Source organism: Physeter macrocephalus, chromosome 21 (genome assembly GCF_002837175.3).
Source record: "Physeter macrocephalus isolate SW-GA chromosome 21, ASM283717v5, whole genome shotgun sequence".
NCBI lineage: Eukaryota > Metazoa > Chordata > Mammalia > Artiodactyla > Physeteridae > Physeter > Physeter macrocephalus.
Genome location: NC_041234.1, coordinates 40,428,032 through 40,455,264, shown reverse-complemented (window position 1 = coordinate 40,455,264; position 27,233 = coordinate 40,428,032). Strand labels below are relative to the sequence as shown.

The 27,233-nt window shown below is 41.5% G+C and overlaps 2 protein-coding genes across 6 annotated transcripts in view; both read left to right on the top strand.

Annotated features, from left to right (window-relative positions):
* Positions 1-27,233, top strand: part of ARHGEF9 (Cdc42 guanine nucleotide exchange factor 9) — a 239,649-nt gene that overhangs the window by 3,745 nt on the left and 208,671 nt on the right. Inside the window, exon 1 of one of the 5 annotated variants that reach the window (XM_055081695.1) lies at positions 19,891-19,973. The exons of 2 other annotated variants lie outside the window; for them this stretch is intronic. Coding sequence is in view for 2 of the 3 variants with exons in the window: in XM_055081694.1 (XP_054937669.1) it covers positions 19,972-19,980 (9 nt within the window). In the remaining variant the exon portion in view is untranslated. Of the gene's footprint in view, positions 1-19,890; positions 19,985-27,233 lie in introns of those variants that run through there. 2 more of the 5 variants (XM_055081694.1, XM_055081693.1) reach the window with 2 other exon arrangements.
* Positions 19,142-19,779, top strand: LOC129391723 (uncharacterized). The gene has a single exon (XM_055081697.1). The coding sequence runs from the start codon at positions 19,600-19,602 to the stop codon at positions 19,777-19,779; it is 180 nt and encodes a 59-aa protein (XP_054937672.1). The 5' UTR covers positions 19,142-19,599.

Genomic DNA, 27,233 nt, shown 5'->3' with positions numbered 1-27,233 from the left:
TGTCTCTTTGACTTTACAATTGTCATGCTATCATTGTTTACTTCAAATCTACTATTTAAATTCTGGAACATATAGTGCCAGAAGGATTTGCAGATATGAAATGCACCCAAAGCTACCTTGAATGGTCTTAAACCTTTCCAAAGTAAAATGAACTGAGGGAACACATGTAAAATCTGTGTGTATGTGGGAGGGTGGCAAATGTATAACTGGAATCAGCTGAATTGACTCTGAATCAATTTCCATGTAGAATACAATATTATTAAAGGATAAGTCATCAAAGGTACTAATTTGAAACTTTATGTATTGAATATATTACTAAAACTCAGTAATAACAATTGTTTAGAGCTTTGACCAACAAAAGATTTTTTTCAAGGAGTATTTTGTTACTGGCATTATTTAAAATTGCTGGCGCATAGTGATAATAAAAGTACACTTTGACTTTTAGTCTTTAAAAAATTCGGTAGGGCTTCCCTGGTGACGCAGTGGTTGAGAGTCTGCCTGCCGATGCAGGGGACGTGGGTTCGTGCCCCGGTCCGGGAAGATCCCACATGCCGCGGAGCGGCTAGGCCCGTGAGCCATGGCCGCTGAGCCTCCGTGTCCAGAGCCTGTGCTCCGCAAAGGGAGAAGCCACAACAGTGAGAGGCCCGCGTACCGCAAAAAAAAAAAAAAAAAAAAAAAAAATTCTATAGCTAGTACACTCTTTCATTGCCTGCACTAAGGGTTTCCTACTCTTATTGCTCCATCCTTGGTATGGCATCGCTTTGGAGAATATGGAATCTTGAACTAATTCCATGCCAAATTTCATGTTACCTATATAAAAGCCACAACATTTGAGTTGGTGGAAATCTCTGCATAAGTAAGATACAATGACAACTGGTAAGTTTAATGGTTGATTTAATTCTGGTATGAATGACAGAAATCTATTCACACTGGCTTAAAACACACAGGTTTTATTCTTTCACATAAAATAGGTCAGAATATAGGCATATCTGGGCCAATATAGTACCTTCAGAAAGTCTTTAGGGACTTCTCTGCTCCACCATCCTTAGCATTTGGCTTTTATGCTTGAGGTTGCTCCATGATCCAAGATGAGTGTTGAAGCTCCAGAACATTTATTAACATCCACATTCTAGGTAGCATGAAGAGAGGATAAAAGAGGAGGAAAAGGGCTTGACCCTCCTTTTGAAAGAAGCCTTCCAGGAAGTTCTATTTAATACTTCTCCTTAAATCTAATTGGTAGGAACTGAGTCACATGGATGCTCCCAGCTGCAAGGGAAACTTGGAAATGTAGTTATGTAAACTGGCTGGTTATGTGCAAGCTAACAATCAGGGGCAAGGTTTCTGATTCAAAGGAAGAAGGGGCCATTGGAAGACAACCTGCAGTTATTGTCACAGTTAATCCACATGTATGTGTGCCAGTGTAGAAATGCAGAAACTTAGGGCTTGAACTCAGCTTTGGACTATGAGCCACAGCCTGACAGATGTGGCCAATAGTAAAACTACTGCCATCAATCTGGTGAGGTATCAATCAAAACTTGATGTGCCCTAGTCTTCCTTTACTTCCCCCCAGTGACAGTCTTCTTGTGAGACCAAGGGGATGGTGATATCCTTCACAGAGATTGGGAATGCAAAACAAGGAGGAGCATTTATAGAGGGGAGATGACAAGTACAGTCTGAGCCAAGTTGAGTCTGAGATGTTTGAACAGCCTCAAATGGGAGATATTCAATAGGCCAGTTGGTGATCTACATATTGAGTTCAGAGGAAGATTGGGAGGCATTGGTCACAGCTGAAGTTCTGACAGTAGATGAACTACCAAGTAGTTTAAAATGCAGATCAGCCTGGGGAAGTGAGGGGTTAGATCAGAATTTGAGCCTTCTCCTTTTTGTGGTGGTCTCCTACCCTTGAGCAGACCCAGTCCACTCTGTTATCTACTTTCTGGAATTTCCATGGCAACAGTATAATTTCAGGCTGTACTTTCTACAGTGCTCATGTTGCTTCTGGGCTGCCTCAGCTGTAATGTTCAAGCTGGATGACGTTGGGTATAATTTAGCCTAACTCCTTAGATCAGGGGTCAGCAAACTATAGCCTGATGGCCAAATCCAGCCCACAAACTAAGAATGGTTTTTACATTTCTAAATAGTTGGGAAAAATTGAAAGAAGAACAATATTTTGTGATACACGTATATGAAATTACATGGAAATTTATATGAAATTTAAGTTTCAGAGTCCATAAATAAAGTTTTATTAGAACACAGCCATGCTCATTATGCCTTCATGATACAAAGGCGGATTTGAGTAGTTGTGACAGAGACCATATGGCCTGCAAAGCCTAAAATATTATTTAGCCCCTTACACAAAAGGTTTGCAGGTCCCCTGCCTCAGAGCCCTAGGGTTACCATGGCAGTGCCTCAAGGGAGGGGGGCAGGGGCAGGCAGAAATTTGGGTCTCCTACTTTTGATTTATCCAGAGCACCTGGGTTTTTGCTTCATATGTTAGGTTGTAGCTTACTATTTTGGAAAAGGGTTTTGCTTTCTCTGTGCTCTCCCTACCTCCCACACAAAATGTTTTAATACCACTCATTTTATAGATTGTGAAAAGTGAGTCTCAGATAGGGAGGGTGCTTTACCCAAGACCACAAAGTGAGTATAACTGGGAAAAGAATCCCCATATCCAACTATACTTCAATTAAAAATAAAAAAGAAAAGAAACACCCAGAATAATTTTTGACCAAATGTATGGGCACCCTGTGGCCCAGTCAAGTTGATACATAAAATTAACCATCACATAGTCTCACTTATCTTCCCAGTTTGCTGTGAGAATCATATGTGTGAGTAGACAGGAAGGGGCTGTGTGAACTTTGTTGTTCTCTACCCATATGGGGAAGAATTATTATTCCTAACAGTACAGAGGGGATATACACTTGGGTGGGTAGAATATGATCTTTTCTACTGCCCTGAATTCAGCCCTCAGAAGATGAGACCCAACTTTACTCTTCTCTGAGTGCCAAGAGATCCAACAGGAATTTCATTCACAAGGAAATATCCCTCCCACCCCAGCCCAAGGCTTCCTGAATTCTCTGCTTGAGGAGGGACTGAAAAAGGCCCCCAAACAGCCCCATGACATGATGAGAGGAGCTTCTTCTTAGCCCATTGCTTTGAGAAATTTGCTCATTGTGCTGTTTTTGGTGTGGGGGGGCGTTTTATGTGTGTGTGTGTTAGAATATGACTAGTTCTGCAAGTGATTAAACTGTTCAGTAATGGAAACCAGGCAGTGGGGGAAAATAAATGCATTCAGCTAGCTCTAAGAAGTCCTATTGCCGTGAGGAAACATTTTGTCAAAGGGCCTGTGTGACATACCAGGGTAGTGACATTTAAGTTGAGTCAGCTATGTAGGGGCAAAATCCTAACAAATTTGGATTATAATAAAAAATAAAGGATAAGATAGTGAAGTTTGTGGGGAGTTTGAGAGAGGCAACAGGAATTGCATGTGCAAAGTCCTTAAGGTTGAGATAGTTTGGTATGCTTGAGGGATAGAAAGAAGGCCAGTATGGCTGGAGCACAGGCAGAAAAGGAGGCAAGTGGCATGATAGGAAGGCAGAAGGTCAGACAGGGACCAGCTCACACAGGACCTTGTAGGCCCAGGGAGCTTGCAGGCCCAGGGAAGGTGTGCATCAGCTATACTCAAAGACAGTATAGTTCTGTGTTTAATAGCACACTCTCAACCAGACTGCCTAGATTCAAATTCTGACTCTGCTACTTATTAGTTTAGTGACCTTGGACATGTTACCTAACCTTTCTGTGCCTCAGTTATGCCCTCTGAAAAATGGGAATAAAAATGGTACTATCCATAGTGTTATTGTGAAGACTGAGTTATGCTCACAGTGTGCGTGATAGTGCCGGGCAATGACAAATGCTATTTATTCTAAGTACAATAGGAAGCATTTGAAGCAGTAGAATGGTGGGATCTGCTCTATGATCTGAGAAGTTGACTTTTGCAGGCTATAGAGAATGGATTGAGGAGGGTGAAAATGGAGATGGCAAGCCCAGTTGAGATACTGCTGCAGAAATGAAGTCACTGGAGCTGAGGAGAGGAGGGCAGATTGGACAACAATTTTGGAGATAGAATCAATGGAAATTGGTGCTGGATTGAGTGAGAGAGGCATAGAACAGGGAGGAAATATGGAAGATGACCCCTAGGTTTCTGGCTCTGCCACTGACTAGCTGTGTGATTTGGGGCAAGGGATTTAACCATTCTAAGCTTTAGTTTCCTTATATATTAGTCAAGGTTCTCCAGAGAAACAGTACCAGCAGGAAATGTGTGTGTGTGTGTGTGTGTGTGTGTGTGTGTGTGTGCGCGCGCGCACACTGTTGACGCTTGAACAACACAGGTTTGAAATGCGTGTGTCCACTTATATGTGAATTTTTTTTCTTCCAAAAATACGGACTGCAGTACTATATGATCCATGGATGTGGAACTGTGGATATGGAGGAGGGCTGTCTGTAAAGTTATACGTGGATTTTCAATTGTGCTCTTGCTCAGCACCCTTAACTCCTGCATTGTTCAAGAGTCAACTTTATAAATAAACACACACACACACACACACACACACACACACACACACACACACACACACACAGGGAGAGGGAGAGAGAGAGATTTATTTTAAATAATTGGCTCATGTGATTGTGGAGATGCAAATCCCAAATCTGTAGGGTAGGCCAGAAAGCTGGGAAGAGTTGCAGTCTGAGTCCAAAGGCAGTTTGCTGGTAGAATTCCTTCTTGCTAGAGGGAGGTCAGTCTCTGTTTTATTAAGGTCTTCAACTGATTAGAAGAGGCCCACCCACATTGTGAAGTATAATCTGCTTTACCCACAGTCCACTGATTTAAATGTTGATGTCACCCAAAATAATACCTTCACAGAAACATCCAGAATAATGTTGACCAAATATCTGGGCATTGTGGCCAGGACAAATTGACACATACAATTAACTATCACAACTTATCAGTGAAACTGAAATAATAGTAGTACCTGGTCATTAGTACTATTGTAAATATGAAATTAATCTATGTAAAGCACTTGGTACAGTGTATTTCACATAGCAAGGGTTCAATTAATGATCATCTTTATTATTTTAATACAATAATAATCCTTCACCTTTTTGGTATTTTTCATTTTCCAAGCACCTTCACATATGTGAATTTATGTGGGCATCACAACACTCTTTATACTTAAAAGTTGGGGAAACTAAGACTGAGAGAGATGAAGTATCTTTTCCACACATCTATCTTCAAACAGAGCCAGGATGAGAAATAGATCTGTAATTCTATAGTAGTTCCTTGAGCGTTACTCTTCCTGCTTGCCAGGAGTGGATGTTTGCTTGGCTTCCTTCATTCCAGAGGTAAGGGGTATCAGCAATAAGATCACAAATGCAGTAGGGCTTGAGGATAATAGCTAACATTTACCAAGCCAGCATTCACCTTGTGCCAAGCACTGCACTGCTCTAAGTCTTTTGCATGTGTATCTAGTTTAATCTTCCCAACAATCCTATGAGGTAGGCATGAAACTGCCAGGTAGGTTGTGGAAGAGAGCAGGACCCTCAGGCCACATGCTGAGAAATCAAATGACTTTTGCCCCTTCCTCCCTCACCATTATAAATATCAGAGATTGTGAAAACTCAGGGAAGCCATTTGAGTGTTTGTGAGACAAATGTATTTGGGTGTGTAAAGGTCAATGAAGCCTGGCAGGATGTGTTTTGTGTACATAGCAGGCACTCCTGTGAATATTTGTGGAATGGATGAGTGAACTGATGAAGGAGAAGAACCTCAGGCTGCCTGTAGCCAACCATGCCTGAAGCTGGCTGTAGAAAAGGCAGAGGCATTTGCAGTAAATGTTGCTTTTTGCAGAGGTAAGATGTCTCTGAACCAGCCAGGCAGTTAGGTGAAGGGAACAGGCTGAAATGGGAAGTTTCAGAAGTTCTTCCTGGGAAAATTGCTTAAGTCTTCTGTATATCAGGTTACTAATATACAAAATGGGGCCATTCTCTCTCTCTCTCTCTCTCTCTCTCTCTCTCCCCCTCCCCCCCTCGCTCTCCCTCCCTCCCTTCCTCCCTCTCTCTCTCTCCCCCACACACATGCACACAGCCACATAGACACTTCAGTCACTTACTTAATAATATTTATTGAGCATCTGCTATGTACCAGGCACTGTCCTAGGCACTGAATGGTGAACAAAAGGGACAAAAATTCTGTCCTTGTGGAACGGATTTTCTACTAGGGCAGATACATGCTAAGCAAATGATTCCATAAAGCATATACTATGTTCTAAGTGCTAAGGAGAAAAAATACAGCAGGGAAGAGGGATAAGAAGTATGTGTAGGGGGGGTTAAAATTTTAGTTTCCTATTTCTAGCTGCATTTCCCTCACAAGGTTGCAATGAGGTTGAAATGTGATAAAAGGCCTATTTAAGAAGCTGTGAAGTTCTATTTAAATGTAAGCTGCAGTTATTCTTGGGGGATAATTTTTCTTGATCCTTATTTGCTGTTCTCTTTTCCATCATCAGTGCAGTAAGAGTTCTGGTCTAGAGGACAAGAAACTCGGGTTATAGTCCTGGCCCTGGCATGACAGTTTATTAAAAATCCCAAATGGATAGAACTTTACAGATTCTAAAGTACTTTCCCCAGAACTGGGTTTTCTGGCTTTTAATTCTTTGTTCTTTCCATTCTCCCACGAAGTGGTGAGAGCTAAGTCACTTTCCTTCTGAGAAGCAGAGTGTTCCCCTTATGTAAAGTGGGAACTATTACCCCTCACTCCTTGCCAGCCTTCTTGGGCTGTTGTGAGGTGCAAACCAGATAATATCATAAAATGAGCCTGTAAGGGCTGTTTTCTGTGATCTGGAGAATTGGTACTCCTGCTTAAGTGACTTATTTTGTACTTCATAAACTGGATATATGTATGGAGGGGGGAGAGTGAGCCTTCAGGACTGAGTGCAACTTTCTTTCCTTTCACAGAAGCTGCTAAGGATAGCAGAGGAATCAATGAACCTCAGCACCTCCTAGAAATAAGAACAGTTATACAGAAACATTTAGCATCTCATGATGGAGTGGCAACCACTGGTGTGCAGCCCCTTTTTGCCACTCTGCTTTAGAGAAGTGGGAACCAGGACTAATCTTCTGATATTTAATAAAGAAATGACTCATGACCGTTAAAGACCTCCACTTGCTGCTTAGATATGATCTCATTCAGAATGCTGGAGGTGAGATGGGGAGCATTGAATAAGTAGAATCTTCATTTAGTATCCCCCTCACCTTTTTCTACTATAACAATTCTTCTTTTCTTAACCAAATGTTTTAATCCATAGAGCACTTTCAAATTCATGATTTCATCATCTTTTTGGTAGGCATTATTTGTTTCTTTTATTTATAGATGAGGAAACTGAGGCTCAGAAAATATATTTTTTGCCTAAAGTTGGGGGCAAAGATAATATTCAAACTCTCAAATAATAGTAATTGTTAGCATTTACTGAGCATTACTATGTGCCAGGCATCGTTCTAAGCACTTTACATGTATTCACTCATTAAACCCTCACCAAGAACCGTAAGAATCTCCCTGTTTTTCATGTGAGGAAACTACAGTACTGAGAGTCTGGGGCTTGCTTAAAGTGAAGGGCAGAGGTCACCAGAATTTCTTTATGCAGATATAAGCAGATACAAAAATATTTTCTTATTTTCTTTCTTTTTCACCCCCCAAAAATCACACATTTTATATACTATTCAGCATATTTCTTTTTACTTCCTTTATTGAAGTATAATTAACTTACAATATTATATTAGTTTCAGGTGTACAACATAGTGATCCAATATTCTTATACTTTACAAAGTGATCACAATGGTAAGTCTAGTTACCATCTGCCACCATACAATGTTAATAATGTTACAATATTATTGACTATATTCACTATGCTGTACATCACCATGACATTTATGTTATAACTGAAAGTTTGTTCCTCTTAATCTCCCTCACCTATTTCACTCATCCCCTCCCCCCTCCCCCCCAACAATCACCAGTTTTTTTCTCTGTATCTATGAGTCTGTTTCTGTTTTGTTATGTTTGCTCATTTGTTTGTTTTTTAGATTCCACATATAAGTGAATCATACAGTATTTTTCTTTCTGTCTGACTTATTTCACTTAGCATAATACCCTCTAGGTCCATCCATGTTGTCACAAATGGCAAGATTCCATTTATTCATGGCTGAGTAATATTCCCTATTTTCTTTATCAGTCCATCTATTGATGGGCACTTTAGGTTGATTCCATATCTTGGCTCTTCTAAATAATGCTGCAATGAATATAGGGGTGCATATATCTCTTCAAATCAGTGGGTTTTTTTTCTTTGGGTATATACCCAGAAGTGAAATTGCTGGGCCATGTAGAAGTTCTATTTTTCATTTTTTGAGGAACTGTTTTCTATAGTGGCTTTACCAATTTACATTCCCACCAACAGTGCACAAGGATTCCCTCTTCTCCACATCCTTGCCAACAGTGTCAGTTGTTGTCTTTTTGATGACAGTCATTCTGACAACTGTGAGGTGATATCTCACTGTGGTTTTGATTTGCATTTCCCTGATGATTAGTGATGTTGAGCATCTTTTCATGTATCTGTGAGCCATCTGTATGTGTTCTTTGGAACATTCCGGTCCTCTGCCCATTTTTCAATCAAGTTGTTGTTTTTTTTTTGATATTGAGTTTTGTGAGCACTTTGTATATTTTTATATTAACCCCTTATCAGATATATAATTTACAAATATCTTCTCCCATTCAGTAGGCTGCCTTTTCGTTTTGTTGATAGTTCCTTCACTGCACAAAAGCTTTTCAGTTTCATGTAGCCTCATTTGTTTATTTTTGCATTTGTTTCCCTTGCCTGAGGAGACATCTCCAAGAAAATATTGCTGAGACTGATGCCAAAGAGCATACCACCTATGTTTTCTTCTAAGATTTTTATGGTTTTAGGTCTTACATTCAAGTCTTTAATCCATTTTGAGTTTATTTTGGTATATGGTGTGAGAAATAGTCCAGTTTGATTCTTTTACATGTAAATGTCTGGTTTTCCCAGCAGCATTTTTGAAGAGGCTGTTGTTTTCCCCATTGTATATTCTTGCCTCCTTTGTTGTAGATGAATTAACTATATAAGGGTCGGCTTATTTCTGGGCTCTCCAATATATTCCATTGATGTATGTGTCTGTTTATATGCCAGCACCATACTGTTTTGATGACTGTAGCTTTGTAGTATAGTTTGAAATCAGTGAGTGTGATACCTCTAGCTTTGTTCTTTTTTTCTCAAGATTGTTTTGGGTATTTAGAGTCTTTTGTGTTTCCATACAAATTTTAGATTTATTTGTTCTAGTTCTGTGAAAAATGCCATTGGTATTTTGATAGGGATTGAATTGAATCTGTAGATTGCCTTGGATAATAGTAACAATATTAATTCTGCATATTTCTTTTTTGCACATAATGTATCTTTGAGATATCTCCATACCAGTCCACAGAGAGCTTCAGAAGTCTCATCTTGGCCCTCACAAATCTCTACAAGCCTCTATCCATCTGTGTGTCCTGCACACATCTTTTCTTTACCAATCTTTGGTAGTGTCCAACTCTCTTTACATATTCACTCAGAGCCTCACTGCTAGACTACCTTGGACTTCTATAGAAAATACAGTTCCTAAGTCAAATCCTTAGACTCCCTCTGACACATAATCCAGCATCTTACAAACTCCCTAGTTGAACTAACCCCCTCCTCTCCTACTGCAGTTTCAACTTATTCCTATCATCTACCTACCTAACTACCTACCAATCTACCTGCTTATCTATGTAATGCTTGTCAGGCATCTATTCTGAGCAAAACTCCATGTTTAATTTGATGATGAATGCTTAGTGTCCTTACTGCTCAGCGGTTTTCAGTTTAAATGAAGCCTGTAAATAAATAAACTTGGACATAGGAGTCAGAAGGGTAGCTGGTTGAATGAGTCATGAGGTCCCAAAATGGAACTGTCCAGGAGATTAGGCTCCAAAACTAAACACTAGTCCTCAGGGAAGCATTCACTGCCCATTCCAACCTTGAATTGATGCATTATTGGGTTTGGCTTTCCCAGAAGGATACTGAGCCTGATATGAAAGCATTGTACTTCCTCTGAAGGGGCTTTTAGACTCACTGCTCTTTTCCAACCAGTCTTTTCTAACCTGAGTAGAGGCAGGTTGTTTGACCCACTAGCTTTCTTGAAATAGAACTGCAATAAGCACCGCCCCCCACCCCAAAAAGAGAGAAAGAAATAGGCCTGAAATAGATGCATGCAAAGGAACTGGAGGAAATTGCTGTTCCTGGGTATTTATTCAGAGATGTATTCAGTCTTTGGCCACAGGAGGGTGTTATAGGCAATTTTTCTTGAGGGAAGGGCTTCCTTCTTAGTGGCGGTCTAGAATGGCTTCTGCCAACAAGGAACAGAAAACCAAAGAGGTCCTGAAATTCTCAGCCTGTAATCTGGAACTTTTAGTCCCTTTTGGAGAAGTTCTGACTAACGAAGGCCCTTGAGGGACGGGAGGCAGTGCAAAGGTTGGTATTCACAGGCCACAGCAGAGAATAATTCCATGATACATTTCCTCTACGTCCTACATTGTGAATCAGCAGAACTATGCTTTGGTCTTCATTCATTCATTCATTCATTCATTTACCATTTAGTTATTTAATCATTTAAAAATATTTATTGAATTCCAAGCGCTGTTCTAGGTGCTAGAGATATAGCAATGAACAAAACAGTCTCTACCTTCATGGAGCTTACACTTTATAAAGGGAGAAAATAAACCAATAAACCAAGAATTATATAACATTTCAGGGCTGGAAAGAAAAGCAGGATAATGGAATAGAGAGTGATGGTGTGGTTCACTTTTAGAGAGGGTGGTCAAGGATGGACTCCTTTTGAAGAGATGTAATTAGAGCTAAACTTCTAGATAGCTAGGAGAAAAGTCCTCAGGCAGAGTCAAATTCTTAATCCTATGTCTGATTTTCCCCGTAAAACACCACCCCCACAACCACACAATTATATGCAACTTTATTCTTTAACTTAAGCTAATCACTCATCACCCTTTCCTCAGAGTACCCCACTTGGGACCAGCTCCATGCCTGCCACAACTTTGGCAAGGCTGTTGAAATTTTAAAACAACCAATGCTTTATTTTAAGTTACAACTGAAAACAAGTCATAGCCTTTTGAGTTTTAAGGAAGTTTAAGGACTTGTTTGAGGTCATACGATTACCAAGAAGCAGAGGCTGGATTTACATCCAAATGTTTTAGCTTTTTTTCCACTGCTTATTTCACTTTGCCATGAGATTCTCAAGGCATTGTGGGAGCACAGCAGCACATGCAAGTATCAGCCATTTTAGGTGAACATGAGTTCACAGGTCCAGTGTTTAGAATAAGGGAGGTGACAGTTTCACCATACTCCCCATTGTCACTCTCACCTGGATATGTGTTCTGAGGGATGTGTGGACAAACTGACAAGCAACCAGCCTGGGGAGGGGACTGTAAACCATGCCACAAGTGGAAGAGCTTAAAGAAATGGTCATGTTTATCTTGGAAAACAAGTGTGTGTGTGTGTGTGTGTGTGTGTGTGTGTGTGTGTGTGTGTGTGTGTAAGGTGGGCGTTCAGGAGGAATAAGAGTTTGAACCCATGATAGATGTCTTCAAACACTTAAGAAGACTATTGCTTAGAAGGATAGACCTTTTTTGCATCGCCCAGAGGATAGCACTCTAACAAATGGACAGAAACCATAGTATAGTGAATTTTAGCTCAAAATGAATAATGGCTTTGGAAGCTTCAGGGTGAGTTCTTTTTTGTTACTGAAAATATTCCAGTGGCTGCTGAACAAAACTCATCAGAGAGAGTGGAGAAAAAAAGGTGGGCTTTGGAAATACATCTCAGTTTAAACCTTGCAATTGCTACATCCTACTTGTATGGCTATGAGCAAACGATGTAAACATTCTTAACCTTAGTTTTCTACTCTTTAAAATAGCAATAACAATTACTTCTTTTCGGGCTTCTGGGAAGAATTAAATAAAATGACATGTTGAAAAGCCTAGCACCATGCTTGCCCAAAGTAGATGTTTCCTCCTCCCTCTCCACTCCCCCTACCCCATCACATATACTGTAGAGAGAATTCCTACAAAGGGAGGTTGGAAGGAAATAACCTTTTTTTCCCATTTCAAGTATGAAATTCTATGATTTGTTCTATAATCATCAACAACAACTTTATTCATTATCTGATTGTGCTTAGGATATTTTACTGTATGACATAGAAATTATGTGTGTTTGTGACTCTTTTCCCTACTAGATTGTAAGTTTCCCGAGAGGCTCTCTGTACCCCTTAGCTGTCAAAATAACTGCTTATTGGATTTAACTGATTTGGGGGGTGTGGTGATTTCTGTGCTGAATAACTGAACTAACCAAGAATTCCTGTCCTCAAGGAACTGATTCTCCTAAATAGAGCTGACATTCATGAATGTGCAAGAGCATCTAGTCATATAGGTAACCAAGAACATGAACAGAAAGGATTCAATATCTTCAGGCTGCCTGTGGCAAATATCGGGGATTATCAGGTGGCTGAGGTGGGAGTTGGATGGCAAATAAGCGAGTAGCAGTAGGGGTCAGGACAAAATGTGGAACATTCCTTGGGTGTGCTTCCTGACAGAAGTGGGGCTTTGGGAGCTGTTTGAACCATGAGGGGCAAAGGACAACCAGGTATTGGCTTTTCCCTGCGAGAAGGCAAATATTTAAGACCTAGATATCTTATACCTGGGTGGTAGGCCATTGGGACTCCAGTCAGGACATTGAAACAGTTTATTCCTGTGACCCAGGAGACATCATGTCAGATGCTATTGGAAGGTGGAACATGTGTCACCTAGTGGCATTTATACAGCATAGTGTTGAAAAGCATAGGCTCTAGAGCCAGACTGGGTTGGGTTTGCATCTGGGCGCTACCACTGACTAGCCATGTGACCTTGGGCAAGTTATTTAAACACTATGCCTCAGTCCCCTCACCTGTAAAATAAGGACAATAATAGTATCTTCCTCATAGGGTTGTTGTGAGAATTAAAATAATTAATATATGTAAAGGGCTTAGAACAGTGCTCAGAGTAAGCACTCTATAAGTGTTAACTGTTATTATTATTATCTAATGAGGGCCCTTTGGATCCTGAGAAATATACTGGGTGCTTATAGTAATTTCAATGTGAGTTTGGGAACATTTATATTCCAGACTATCTCATGGAGTGATTAGCTCCTCAGCAGTGGCTGTGATAGAAATAGTGATAGCATCTGGCTCAAAGAGATGAAAGAACTTTCCACCAACTGAGATTGTCCCAAAGACTAACAGGTTGTCTTAGGAGAGAGGAACCTCACCATTGTTTTGTGTGTTGGAGCTAAAACTGGATGAGGATGTTGCAGAAAAGATTGAAGGATGGAATTGGGGTTTTGCTATACCAAGAGATTCTGTGATTCCTTGACAGTTAGCAGAAGGGCTGCCTTTGAGGTTGGGACAGTGCTTTTTAATTTTTTAACTTTTTATTTTATATTGAAGTATAGTTGATTAACAATGTTGTGTTAGTTTCACGTGTACAGCAAAGTGATTCAGTTATACATATACATGTATCTATTCTTTTTCAAATTCTTTTCCCAATTAGGTTGTTACAGAATATTGAGCAGAGTTCCCTGTGCTATACGGTAGGTCCTTGTTGGTTATCCTTTGTTTTTTAGACATCCAGAATAAATTTTAATAAAACTATTAAAGTGACTATTAATGTTATTCCAGCATATGCCAAACTGATCACTAAGATGTTGATAGCTTTTCTACATTAGTTTGCTAAGGCAGCCACAACAAAGTACCACAGACTGGGAGATTAAACAACAGAAATGTATATTCTCACAGTTCTAAGCCTGAGATCAAGGTGTTGGCAGGGTTGGTTTCTTTTGAGGCCTCTCTTCTTGGCTTGCAGATGGCCGCCTTCTTGCTTTGTGTTCAGATGGTCAGCTCTCTGTGGGTGCACCTGTTGGTGGGGCAGTGCTTCTTGAAATGTGGGAGCCTCATCTAATTTTTTGAAATTGTGAACAGAGTTGAATGATCACCTTATGCAGAAAGCTAACCGCAAATAGGCTGGGATCAAATGTCATGTTCCAAAGTCTGAAATCTCTCAGAAGTACTTTCGAGATTCAAGAAATAAGAGTTTTGGTTTCTGCTCTGCCAGCAATTAGTTGTGTAATCTTGTGTACCTTACTTTCATTCTCTGGGCTTCAGTTTCCTAACCTAGAACATGAGGGTTTAGAGTACATTTTCTCTGAGGTCTCATCATGTCTTGCCTTCTGTGGTTGGAAGATATAATTCTCTGAGAAGAAACAAGTTGATGAAGGAGACATTCATGCATTCAACAGATGTTTATGAAGCAACTGCTAAGTGTCAGGCAAAGGACACCAGATTGGCAAAGCATTGTATGCTATGCTGCAGAATTTCCCTTAAAGGCAGTGGGGAGCCATGGAAGGCCTTTGAGCAGAGGAGCTGTATAACCCAGGGTTCAGCTGCAGAAATTAAATTGGTCTAGTTTTTTCAGCAGAGTTTTAATATAGAAAATTGGGTGCTTACAAAATTTGTTGAAGGTCTGAAGGGGCAAGGTTTAGACTGGGCCTCCAGGAATGACTCCCAGAACAATACCAGAGGAGCTGTTTTCTCTGCCACGAGCAGGAAGGTGAGGCATCAGGAGCTTTGGGAACACTCCACCTGATTTGCAATCTAGGAATTAGAAATCTGCCACTGCCTTAACTATTGACTAGAGTAACATTATGCCTTCCAAATCCTCAGTAGCAAAATAAATAAATAAATAAATAAAATTTTAAAAAAGTCTCATTCCCTGCTTGTACAAAGACACAAAGCCAGTGTCCAGACACTGGGACCTATGGAAGTGTAGCACGGCTGAAGAAAACCCTAAACCCCCACCACTCTACTTGCCACCAGAAACAGCAGAAGTATGGTTTCTGCATTATCACTTTTCTTCCAAATATTGTGCATATGCATATGATTGGCAGAAATAAATCACATCTAGAACGCTGGATGCAAATGAGTCTGAGAAATGACAGGTTGTTGTTGTTGTAGGTTTTGGTTTTTAGCTTTTCAGCAATATAGGAAGGCAGGCTTGAAGGGGGGCCGCATGGATCCCCAGCGACCAATATATAGTATCCACCATAGAATTGATAAGGGCAGAACTGCTTTTGAAATAGATAATTTGTTCAGGAGAGTAGAAGCTGAATTGGGGAGAGAGAGCTGCACAAGAGACCACAGTGCTGGCAGCAGGAAGAGAGAGGGAGGACACATTCCTTAAGGAGAAAGAGAATCATCAAGACTTAGAGACTGGTTGGCTAGTAGCAAGGTGAGGGGGAAGCCAGACTTATGGATATCTCCTTGGTTTTGGGCTAGTTCTGTGTGTGACATTCCTAAGGGACAGGGATCTCAGGGGAAGGAGGAAGCTGGCAGGGGTGGGAGAAGATGACTTCACTTTTGGACTTATCAAGTCTGAGATTCTTGTGAGATATTCAGGAGGAGATGTCCAGAAGGTAGTTGGAGATTCATCTCTGAAGCTCAGGAGAGCTACCTAGGGGTTATCAGCAGAGAGTTGTATGCTCCCTGCAGGCAAGGACCTACATCTGTTTTATTCCCCCACTGGTGTCCTGTAACTTTATTGAAAGGAGGTACATCAGTGTGTATTGTAGGTGGTAGGTAGTTAAAGCCTTGGGAATGGATAGGTCCATCATTCAGTGCAAGTATGGAATGAGAAGAAAAGGGGGCTGAGATTAGAAGAACCTTGAGAAATCATGCCCTTAATGACTTAAATGAAGAAGAACCCAAGCAGGAAGTAAAGACAATATAACCAGACAGGTCATGTGGATGGTGTCCCCAAGGCAAATGGAGCATTTCAGGAAGGAGGAAGGCATCAATGGAGTCAAGAGGGAGAAAAGTCAGGGAAGATAAAGATGGAAAATTGGCCATGAGATTTAGCAACAAGTTGGTCATTTGTTTATATTCACAAGAAGTTGCAGTTTCTTATGGGATGATGGGAGTGAAAGTCAGGCTGCAGTGGGTTGAAGGGTCAATAGATGGTGATGTGGAGAAAGGATAAGATTGCACTTTCAAAGGCAAGGAGAAAGATTCTAGTTGTTTACATTATGGTACTGTCCTGATCACCAGTATCTGTCTCAACATAATCTAGAAGAGTGGCTTTCAAACTATGTTGACCATTGCCTGCTGTAAGAAATATATTTTACATCACAACCTAGAACGTTTATATTTATATGTAAATAAAACAAAAGCTTCATTAAACAGTATTTATCCTAACTATATGGGTATTTCATATAAATGAAATCATATAAAAGCCTTTTGTGTCTAGCTTCTTTCACTTAGCATATTTTTAAAGTTCACCTATGTTTTAGCATGTAACAGTACTTCGGGTTTTTTTTATGGCTGAATAATATTCCATTGTGTGCATATACCATATTTTGTTTATCCATTCACCAGGTGATGGACATTTGAGCTCTTTCTATCTTTTGACTATTGTGAACAGTGCTGTTATTCATGTTCATGTACAAGTTTTTGTGTGGGCATGTTTTCATTTCCCTTAGGTATATACCTAAGGGTGGAATTGTTGGGTCAAATGGTAACTCCATGTTTAAGTTTTTGAGGAACTGCCAGACTGTTTGCCAAAGTGGCTTCATCATTTTACATTCCCACAGCAGTGTTATGAAGGTTCCAATTTTTCCACATCCTTCCCAACACTTATTATCTAGCTTTTTGATTATAGCCATCCTAGCATGTGCAAAGTGGTGTCCCATTACAAATACGCTATAGTAAATTTCCTTCATTTGCATTTCTTGCATTTGATTTGCATTTTCCTGATGACTAATATATTGAGCATCTTTCCATGTGCTTATTGACCGTTTCTTTGGAGAAATGTTATTCAGATCCTTTGCCAATTTTTAAATTGAGTTATTTTTTTTCATATAATTGAGTTGTAAGAGCTCTTTATGTATTCTAGATACAAGTCCCTTATCTGATACATAATTTGCAAGTATTTTCTTCCATTCTGTGGATTCTCTTTTCATACTCTTGATAGTGTCCTTCAAAGCACAAAAGTTTTTTAATGTTGATCAAGTCCAATTTATCTATTTTTTTTCTTTTGTTGCTTGTGCTTTTCATGTCATATTTAAGAAACCATTACCAAATCCAAGGTCACAAAGATATACCCCATTCTCCCCTTTTGTTAAACTTAGCCACAATATCATTTACAATTAATAGTGATTCCTTAATATTATCAGGCTGTTCAAATTCCCATTTGTCTCATAAATGTCACAAATGTGTGTCTATGCACACATACACAAGTTCCACCTGAATCAATCACACTTTTTTCTCCCTATTTACTTGCTAAAGAACCAGGTTGTTGGTCCTGTAGTTTTTTACAGTCTGTATCCCCGTATTGCAATTTAACATGTTTTTCTGTCTCCTGTGTAGCCTATAAATTGATAGCTGGATCTAGAAGCTTGATCTGATTCAGGATTTTTTGTTGTTTTGGCACAAATCATTCATAGCTGATGTGATGAGTCAAAATTTTAAAGTGAACATTTCTTTAGGTTTTATTCTATCTTGTAAGGCTAGGGGCCATTTTGCTTATGACCTGCATTCACTCAGAATTTCCAGTCACGTAGTTAAAATGGGTGACTGTCCTAGACTCAGATTTCTAGAGAATAGAGAGCAATTCTCATTCCTCTTTGAGTCTATAGTATGCTAGAAATTCCAGAAATTAATTTGTTCTATCCCTGGCTAATCTAGTTTCTTGCCCCTCTCCACCAATATCTATGTGTTCACGTTTACAGTCCTAGAATGTAAGAGTAAGAAGGGCCCTTAGAGATCTTCTGTATAAGTTAGTCCTGGATTTTTGAGGGCCCAGGAGCCTGCTGTATTTTTTTTTTCTGAGGTGAGGGTTCGGAGGTTTCACTGAATTCTCAGATAGGTCTAAGTCCTCATGTGGCAGAAGGGAGATGGAGGCCCATAGAGGGGAATGGAGTTGCCCAAAAGTCATACAGCAACCTTGAGGTAGGGCTAGGAGTAAATCTGAAAACTTCCTGTCTCTAGTCCAGGGCTTTTCCCCAAGTTTCGGACACCAGGTCACCAACACAGAACAGGGCAGTGATTTCAACCAGACTGCAAGTTTTGTAGAGGGTTTTCCACTGCAAATCTGTCTTCTCTTCCTAGTACCCAGTATGCTGGAAGAGTGCAAGCTGTCATAGTGTAAAGAAACCATAAGTAGGAAAGGAAATCTGACCTGCAAGTGCAGAGATATCAGAGAAAGACAAACAGAATTGGATTTTGGATAATTTGTTGAGTGTCCTTGTGGTTCTGTACACAGCACTGATTTGCTGAACTTATATAGCTAATTGTGAGTCGCCTATAAATACTTAGACAGTGGCCTAAAGGCATCTTTGCTTCCTCCTTGGCCCAGGCTCCAAACAAAGTGGCTGCAAAGGATCCCTTTTTCCCCCGTTCCTTTTCCCTCCTCCCCATCTTTTTCCTTCCTTTCCTCCACCGTTCTCTTTCTTCATCGTCGTATCCCCCTATTTCTTCTTTCTCCTTCCCATCTTTCCTTTTCTTTTCCTCCTGCTTTTCATTGTCTTCTCCTCATTCCCTTCTCCCTCCCTGCCATGCCCTCTCCCCTTTGGCCCCTTATGTCCGATCTCTCCCTCCTTCCCAATCCTTTCCCTCCTCTCTCCCCTCATCTGCATCAACCCATCCACAACATGCTCCCCACCCCCACGCCAGAACTGGCAGCCAGGGCCTCCAGCTGGGCTGGATGAAGCGGGCCTGCTGGGGGAACCGTGGGTTCTCCGATTGGCTGCCGCCGGTAGCACGCCAGCTCAAGTACCGCCCCCCGGCGAGTAAACGCGCTTCTGCGGCACCTGCTATTGGCCGGCGGGCCTGTCAGCAGCCTGGGTTGTGCCTCACGCAGGCGCTGGCAGTCGCTCGGAGAATAAAAACGTAGTCTTCGGATTGGGGGGTGGGGAGAGGAGAGGAAGAGAGCCAGCGAGGCAGGGATCGAAAGGGTGGCTGGCAGCCGGGAGCTCCGCGAGCAGAGAGAGCGTAGGAAAGCGAGCGAATTAGAAGGAGTAGGGGAGACCGAGACTGACCGGTAGCCAGCCAGGCAGGTGGACGGACGCACCCCCGGACCGACAGACTGAGCAGGCGCCGGAGAACCTCGCTCTGGTTCCTCCCGCCTTTCCCTTTGAAAGCCAGGATTTTGCCTTTTCCGTGGCGCCCGAGAGAGAATGCTGGACTCTGCCGACTTCAGCGCAAGTTAAGATTTCTCAGCTAGGGAAGAAAGATCAGCTCAGTTCTGAGAAGGGGGGAAGCAAGCACCCCTGTCCCCATTCCCCCTTCCCCCCCTCCCATATCAAACTCGGGCACCAAACCCAGCCCTTCCCCAACCACCCGACTTCCTCCTCTCCTTTCTAGCATGGTGGCTGTATGGACAGTCTGACAGAACAGAGACTGACATCTCCCAATCTGCCGGCCCCCCATCTGGAACACTACAGTGTTCTGCATTGCACCATGACCCTGGATGTGCAAACTGTAGTCGTTTTTGCCGTGATTGTAGTCCTCCTGCTTGTAAATGTCATACTCATGTTTTTCCTGGGAACGCGCTGAATGGAGTCCAGCCACCTGAGCTGTTTCAAACTCTCGTTTTGATTTCATCCCGAGAACCTCCAAGAAAAAAAAAGAAAGATAAAAAAAGAAAAAGAGAGAGAGACAGAGACAGGGAAAGAGAGGGAGAGAAAGAGCAAGCTTTCTTACTCAGGGGGGAAAGCGTTTTGAGCTTCAACATGGCCTCGCTGTGATATGTATGACGTTGGTATATTATCTCTCCCTAAATCTTTTGTTATGTCTTGTCTTTTAAGTATGGCTGTGAGTGTAGTTACTTATTGCTTGAGTAAAACTGTTGATAAAGAAATGCTTTCTATTTATGTGTGCATGTGTGTGTGTGCATTCTCCACCTATGTGACGTTCATGAAGCAAGCTCTGTGTCCTTATACAATGGCTCTGCTGATTGTGGTGTCTTGTCAATTCGTTTTCTTTAAAACTACCTTTAAATTCCATCATAGAATTTCAGTCAAAATTTATCTCTTGCCATCAGAAGCGCATTTGGGTTTGTTTGGGGCAAGGGGGGTTGTGGGAAGAGTATGATTAATTTCTGGCACCTTAGGGAAAAACAGTATTGCACTAGATGTTTAGAGGGAAAAATTGATGCGAGGAATGAATTTAGGGAAAATGATTCTTCAGTCTCTAATGAGAAGCGAGAATTTGGGAAGTGATGTGGTGGGGTGCGTTGTGCTGGCAGTTGGTGACTGTGTTCTCTGAATCTTAATTTGCTGTACAGGGTTTACAATATCCAATTTGGAAAGAAGCCACCTTTAAAACATTTTAAAAATAATTAAATGTCAATTTCTTTGGAATCATGGAATGGGGTGTAAAAGCGTTCTCTGATCTTTATGAATTAGCAAGAGAAGACATTGACAGTAACTGGTTCTTTTTCCCAAAGACTGTAACTGTGAATTTGAGTTTGGGGATTTTCTCTGTATGTCCTCCAAAAAACAACAAAAGCCAGCTCTCTACCTACCTTGGGAATAATGTATTTAGATATGCCTCTTTGGGGTAATCTCATTTGCAAAGATGTTCTTGAACTACATTTTAAATAGAACTTGCTAGGGCTAATGAGAAAGTGGTTTTGTTTGCTTCCTTGTTTGTTCTTTAAAATCAGAAGTCTTTCTAATTAGAAGGTTTCCATGACAAAATGAAAGTATGTATCATGCTAAATTGAGAGTTTTGAGCACCCCCCCCCAAAAAAAAGTCTGGATGGAATGGGATGAAAGCTCTGGAAAACATGAGCTAGAAGCAGCATTCCAATTTGACACTTATTTGCATGTCAGTATCTGGTGGTAGTGGTGGTGGTTGCTGTTAATATTGCTATTGTTATTATTTGTATATTTCTGTTTCCCCTAAGAAAGCTCTTGGCAAAGCCAGGAAAAAAATTGTCTCTGATGCCAGTGTGCATAATACCCCCCACCCCCCACCCACTGATGTAGGCAGGTCTTCTTCATTCTGTTTCTTACCTGACTTGAAAGAGTGTCAATTATGTTTCATGTAGCAATGAATCAGGGCACATACACATCCACACACATGTTCCCTCTACACCCATGTGGGCGGCTGTTCATGAGTGATGTGCAAATCTGCTGGCATTGTGCTCTCAAGTTCCATGTCCTGTTGTTCAGACTTTTTGGAAATGATTTTGAAGGCTGTGCGGGGGCTCTTGAAATTGTCCTGACCTCAGGACCCAAAGAGTATTATTTTATGGCTTTAGAAGAGGTTTTGAGCCTCAGGGTGTGCTCTCAATGGTTCTGTGTGGGTGAGCAACTGATTTTTTAATTGAGTTGGTACCATGGTGTAAGCATGATCTGGGAAGTCTGCTGGCATTGACTCTTATTATTTACTCTTTAGTCCCTTTGTGGGAGCCCCTGGGTTGAACTAAGAACTTGTTTTTTTGCAAAGAGAATCTAGTGAGTCCCTTTCCCCATCCCTCCCTGCATATGCTCCAACAGTATTGACTAAAGTAAACTGATATTTTAGCTGGGCACTTTGTTTTGAGACAGTGTTGGAGAGTGAGGAAAGGCTGTAGGATGGGCAGCTGCAGACCTTGGTCCTCTCTGTTCAGTGACTGTTTGACATTGAGCAATTTTTTCCTCCTCACTAAGTTTGGGATTCCCTATAACACTGGCATTTGGGGATGGTTGGACTATGTTCTTGCCTTCTGTGATTTTGGGTGTCCATAGGCAGTTGAAATCAGAGGCTGGTGAACTGGAAAGACAAGTGAAAAGGCAAATGAAATGTTAATCAAGGGGTGATGGGAGTGGGGAGGGAGGAAATATCTGTTTGCTGGTATCTGGAGAAACTTAAGTTTTACCTAAGAGATTTTTAACCTAGTTATGTGGGAAGAAAACTGGACTACAACAATAGAATATTTTTTGATTTCTTTCCCCAAGGGGGAAAGGGTTCTCCAAGGCTGGTCTTTGAGCCAGGTTTATGACAAATTATGTGTCATGAAATGCCACAGCCTTCACCTCTGGGTGCCTGACAGACCCTTGGCAGAAAGCCTTTGGGAATGTATGTGTGTAGGGTGTGTGACAGTATGTACGTGGGTGTGTGTGCACACCCTACTCTGTGTGTGTGTGGGGGGGGAAGGGTGCACATTCCTGAATGTGGATGGAGGTTGGTTGTGCTAGGAATGAGGAAAAACAGCAGTTTCACAGTTCTGAAAGGCCTCCTTGTGCTATGGCCTATAAGGATTTGACTGGTGCTAGGATGGATGAGTGTCCCCCCTACCAGCTTTCCTACCACACACAGCTTCAGACTAAAGGGGAGGCTTGAAAGAGCCCTTTCATCAGTAATTTAGTTTGTGAAATGGGTAAATATTTTTCAAATTAACTTATCTCTAGGCAAATAAGGGGATGTTGCTAGCCAGATGGCAGGCCACCCTAGAGCAGCTAAAAGGGAGTTTAGGGAGTAGAGAGCAGGGTGACTTTTTACTTGTGTGAATCCTAAAGGTTTGGCATTTCTCCTTCAGACTTGTGAGGGTATGCAAAAAGAGAAAAGAGTGGGAGAAAATGAAAAATGCAGCTGAGAGGAGTGGAACCCTCTGCATTTTGACTTTTTTTTTCCTTTCCTGCCTCTTCATCTTCCCCCTTCTAAGACTTTCCTACCTCCCCTGATATAGCCTCCTCTCTCTCCCCCACCATCCCTGCTGTAAGTGGGTTAGAAGGAAGAGGGCTTTTCCTCTCTGATGTGTCCCAACTATTCCTGACAAAGTTCCTTGTTCCCTTTCCTCCTCTCTGACTCCTTTGTAGAGGATAACTTTTTGCTACCAGCTCAGGAATTTTGGCTCCCAGCTCCCCACTAGGGGATTCAAGAAAATGTCCTCAACCAGTATCCTAGCAACTCCTGCATCACTCAGCTCCTGCTGAGCTCCAGAGCCCACACTTTAAATGTCCAGGCACCAACGCCTCTGGAGCAAGGGGGGAGCTGGCAAGCAGGACTTGAAGAGGTGCTTTTGGGGAGAGGAAAAATAGAGAGCGAGATCCTCATTGCCTGCAAATGCCTAGAAAACCTATCCACAGAAGGCATACAGAGTTTAGCTGCATCCCAGCCATGGAACTGTTTATTGGAAGGCTCCTGGGTTCAAATCCCTCTATAGTCACCGCCTTCTCCTTAAGATTAAATGAGCCATTTCACAGTCTAGCTTTAGTGCAAGGAGGTCTGCAGGCCCTGAAAAATATTTTTGTCTACCATGCCTTTTGGCTGACACAGGGAGGTGGTGAAGGGATAGCATGGTGGGAGCAAACTGAGCAGTGCTTTACCCCCCATTGAGACAGCCTCTATCTGTCAGAACCTGTAACATCTGCCTCTGCACTGTGCCCCAGTTTTGTTTGTGGCTAGAGAACCCTGCCCAGCCCAGCTGCAGTGTGGAATTTGCTTTTTTAAAAAAAATTTTTGTTGTTGTTTCTATGTTGTTGGTCTCTGAATAGTTTCCAGCTGAGATGGCTGGGCAAATTGGAGAGGCCAGTTTGATTATTGGTTTGGTGAACAGGGCTTGGGCCCTGACTCAGATTTTCTCGTGTGTGTGTGTGTGTGTGTGTGTGTGTGTGTGTGTGTGTGTGTGTGTGTGAGATTAAGTTGCTAGGAACCTGAGGGATCCCAATGAGCCTTTGGGTGAGGTGCTCTTCTGCCCTATGGTGAGGCCCAGACTGAGAGTGCTTGGCTGTGATCAGAGGAAACACTCTGGCAGTTGCAGGGATGCTGCCAAAGCATGTCCTCCTTGCCTCTGTTTGCCATTTTGGCCTCTGCTCTCCTTGGCCTGTGGAGTACTTGCTCTGGACAGAGACATGATTGGGAATTGAGCCTGTTCTCCAAAAATAACTGCCTCCTCAGAAGACCTCCCACAGACCATCTGGATTCAGTCCCAGTGGCTTTGCCCCAAGAAGTGGGATGGAGGTGGGGAATCTTAGACTCTCGAGCTCTTATTTCTAGCTCTGCAACTTGTTTAGGCCAACTGAGTCTCTGGCTTACCTGGAATCCTTGATCAAAGCTTAGCTCTTCTCATGTCTACCCAGAGTATTTCCTGTCATTAGGTGGGTATAGATACTCAAGAGTATTTGGTATGGTGCTTTGCCCTGGCACCAAAGTACTGAGTGGAAAAACTAGAAGGGGGGAGGGCCTAGTGGAGAGAGAAGACTCAGGAAACAATCCAGTAATGACAATACTAATAATCCCTTGTCAGTGCATGGGCCTATAGGGTTTACAGAACAATTCCGTATCTTTTCTAATTTTGAGCATCACATCAGCCTTGTGAAGTGGATAGGAATAATTGTTACTCCTGGTTTTACAGATGAGAGAAGTAAAAGAGAGATTGGTGGGATGGGAGAGTGGGAGAGTCAGAGTTGATCATTCCCAGCTAGTGTGAAGCTGAATGGAGTCAGGTGGAAGGGGAAGAGTGAGTCACCCCTGAAGTCATACTAGCTTCCTCAGCTACTTGCTTTCATTTTTAGTGCTTTTTCATACCTTTCATTTATATAGCAATTTTGCACAGAATTGTTTATTCAATAAAATGTTGCCATTTAATCTTGAATATACATCAGAGAATTCCCTTTAGTCTTACGAAAACTCACTGTTTGGGATCTTCAAGGAGAAAGGCAGTGTGAATTGGTGAAGTCTAAAATACAGAATGTTTTGAAGGAACTACAGTTTTCATACAATAGTCCTTCCTTTTAAAGAACTCTAATTTTTCTATATATATATTTTAAATGTGCTGCCCAGAACTGATCGTGCTACTCCAGGTGCCACCTGATCAGGATCAAGTACAAAGAGACTTTGGTCTGTCTGTGAAATATTTAATATTGCAGTCTTCTACTGGTTCTCAATCCTCAGTGAACATACAGATCAGCTGCCAAGTCTCCACTCTGGGAGATTCTGATTTAATTATCACGGGATTGGTCCCAGGCAGCTTTTTTTTAAAATTAAATTTAAGGCTCCCAAAGTGATTCAAACATGCAGCCAGGGTTAAGAGCCTTTTGGGCTGTAGGCACAAAGCCTTTGCTGTCTAGTCCAGTCCTCTGTGCTGTTGTGAAATTGGCCTTTTGAATCAAACTTCAGGCTTTTTTGAACCAAACTCACTGAACTTTGTTTGGTTGGTCCATTACTCTAGCCTTTTATGATTTTTTAAAATTTTGCTTCATTGTGCCAAAACTTAGCAGTTCCTTCTAGCATTGCATCAGTTAAACTTATTTTTTTGGTTGGTCTATTCTAGCTTTTGGCATTTTAAATTTTTTCCCCCTTAATGCCATGAAACAGATTAGCAGTCTCTTCTAGCATTGCATCATTTGAAAACTGAATAAGTATCATCCAAGTTGTTGATTCAAAGAAATGTTTAATATAATGGGGTTAATGCTAGCTCCTCTGGCAACTCATCAGAGCTGCCTCTTGGAGTTGGAGCTGGTTAAGTTTTGTGTATATCTGGTCAGCCAGTGCAGAATCCACTGGGTGCTAACATCATCTATCCTGTCAACATGTTAATGAGGATAATGCGGCATGATGGATTTGTTGTATGCTTTGTGGACATCAAGATGTATGCTAGTTTCATAGCAATCATCTACCAAGGCAATGACCCTATCAAAAAAAGGAATATGAGTCACTTGGCATCTTACCCCTGGTAAATCCTGTTGCAGGCTCCAGGGTTCCCTAAGTTTTTTCAGTACCCCCAAACCATATGTTTCCTAATTGAGTCCAGAATTTGCCTGAGGGTCAGTGCCACAACTGTAGGTTTTGTGTACCACTTTCTTTTCCCCTCTTTGAAAAAGCGGGACATCATAGATTTAGCTTTAAAAGAATATATTTGGTTATATGTATAGCTGATTCACTTTTTTATAAAGCAGAAACTAACACATGATTGTAAAGCAATTATACTCCAATAAAGATGTTAAAAAAAGAATATATTTGGTTTTCAAACAGTTTAGGAAACTCTTTGTGTGTGTTTCTCTTGGTTGGCTGAATTGTTTCCATTTACACAGTGGTTCTCAGCCCTGGTTGCACATTGGAAGCACCTGGGGAGTTAACAAGACTAACAACAATTCCTAGAATCTCTGGGGGAGATCTGATTGAGTTGGTCATGGTGAGGCCCTGGCATCAATATTTTTTTAAAAGCTCCCTGAGGTGACAGGAATGTTCAGCCAGGGATGAGAATGACTGCTATTTTCAAAGGAAATGTCAGCTCAGCCTGAATCTGGCTTATCACACACGTGAATAGGCAGGCTTCACAGATGGTGAGATTTTATTCTAGGATTGTGGGGGCCTTGATGAATTCTAGGGGCTTGTGCCCACCTTCAAAAGGAGGACTCAACCTTAGAGAGTGAGTAGTCTGAGGACCTATTTGGATTTTAAATTATCAGCTGTGAGATGGTTTGAACCTTTCAGGAAAATAGTTAGTCCCTATGCATCTTCTATAATAGTGCAGAAGATTCTGTTCATTTGCTGGGTGACCTTGGTCAAATTACCTCTCCCCTCTGAAATTCGGTTTCCTCATCTGTAAAATAAGGTCAGGTGGATTAGATAGCTTCAAAGATTTCTTCCAGCTTTAATGATCTGTGCTTACTTTCTGATTAATACTAAGGATCAAAATGATTAAGCATATTATTCAAAACCAGTAGGTAATCCAAAGATCTCTTATAGCAGGTTTGGAATGCACAGGGTGATTTTAGGGGGTAATAGACTTGCCTTCCTAATTATATTTAGCTTAGGTTTCTTCTAGGACAACTGAACTGTAGGTTGTATTCATTGAGCACACACTGGTTGCCCACAAGGAAGCGAGCCCTACAGTGAACTGAGTGTCAGGGGCATGCTACTATGGGATTTAGTATTTGTTGTTAAAGAGACATGTTGCATGGATAATTGAGAATTGCCTCTTATAGATAAAATACCAGCTTCATAGTTCTGGGAAAGCCTAGGAGGCAAGGGGCAGGCTGCTTTGACACCGCAGAACCCCTTCCTGCAGAATTTTA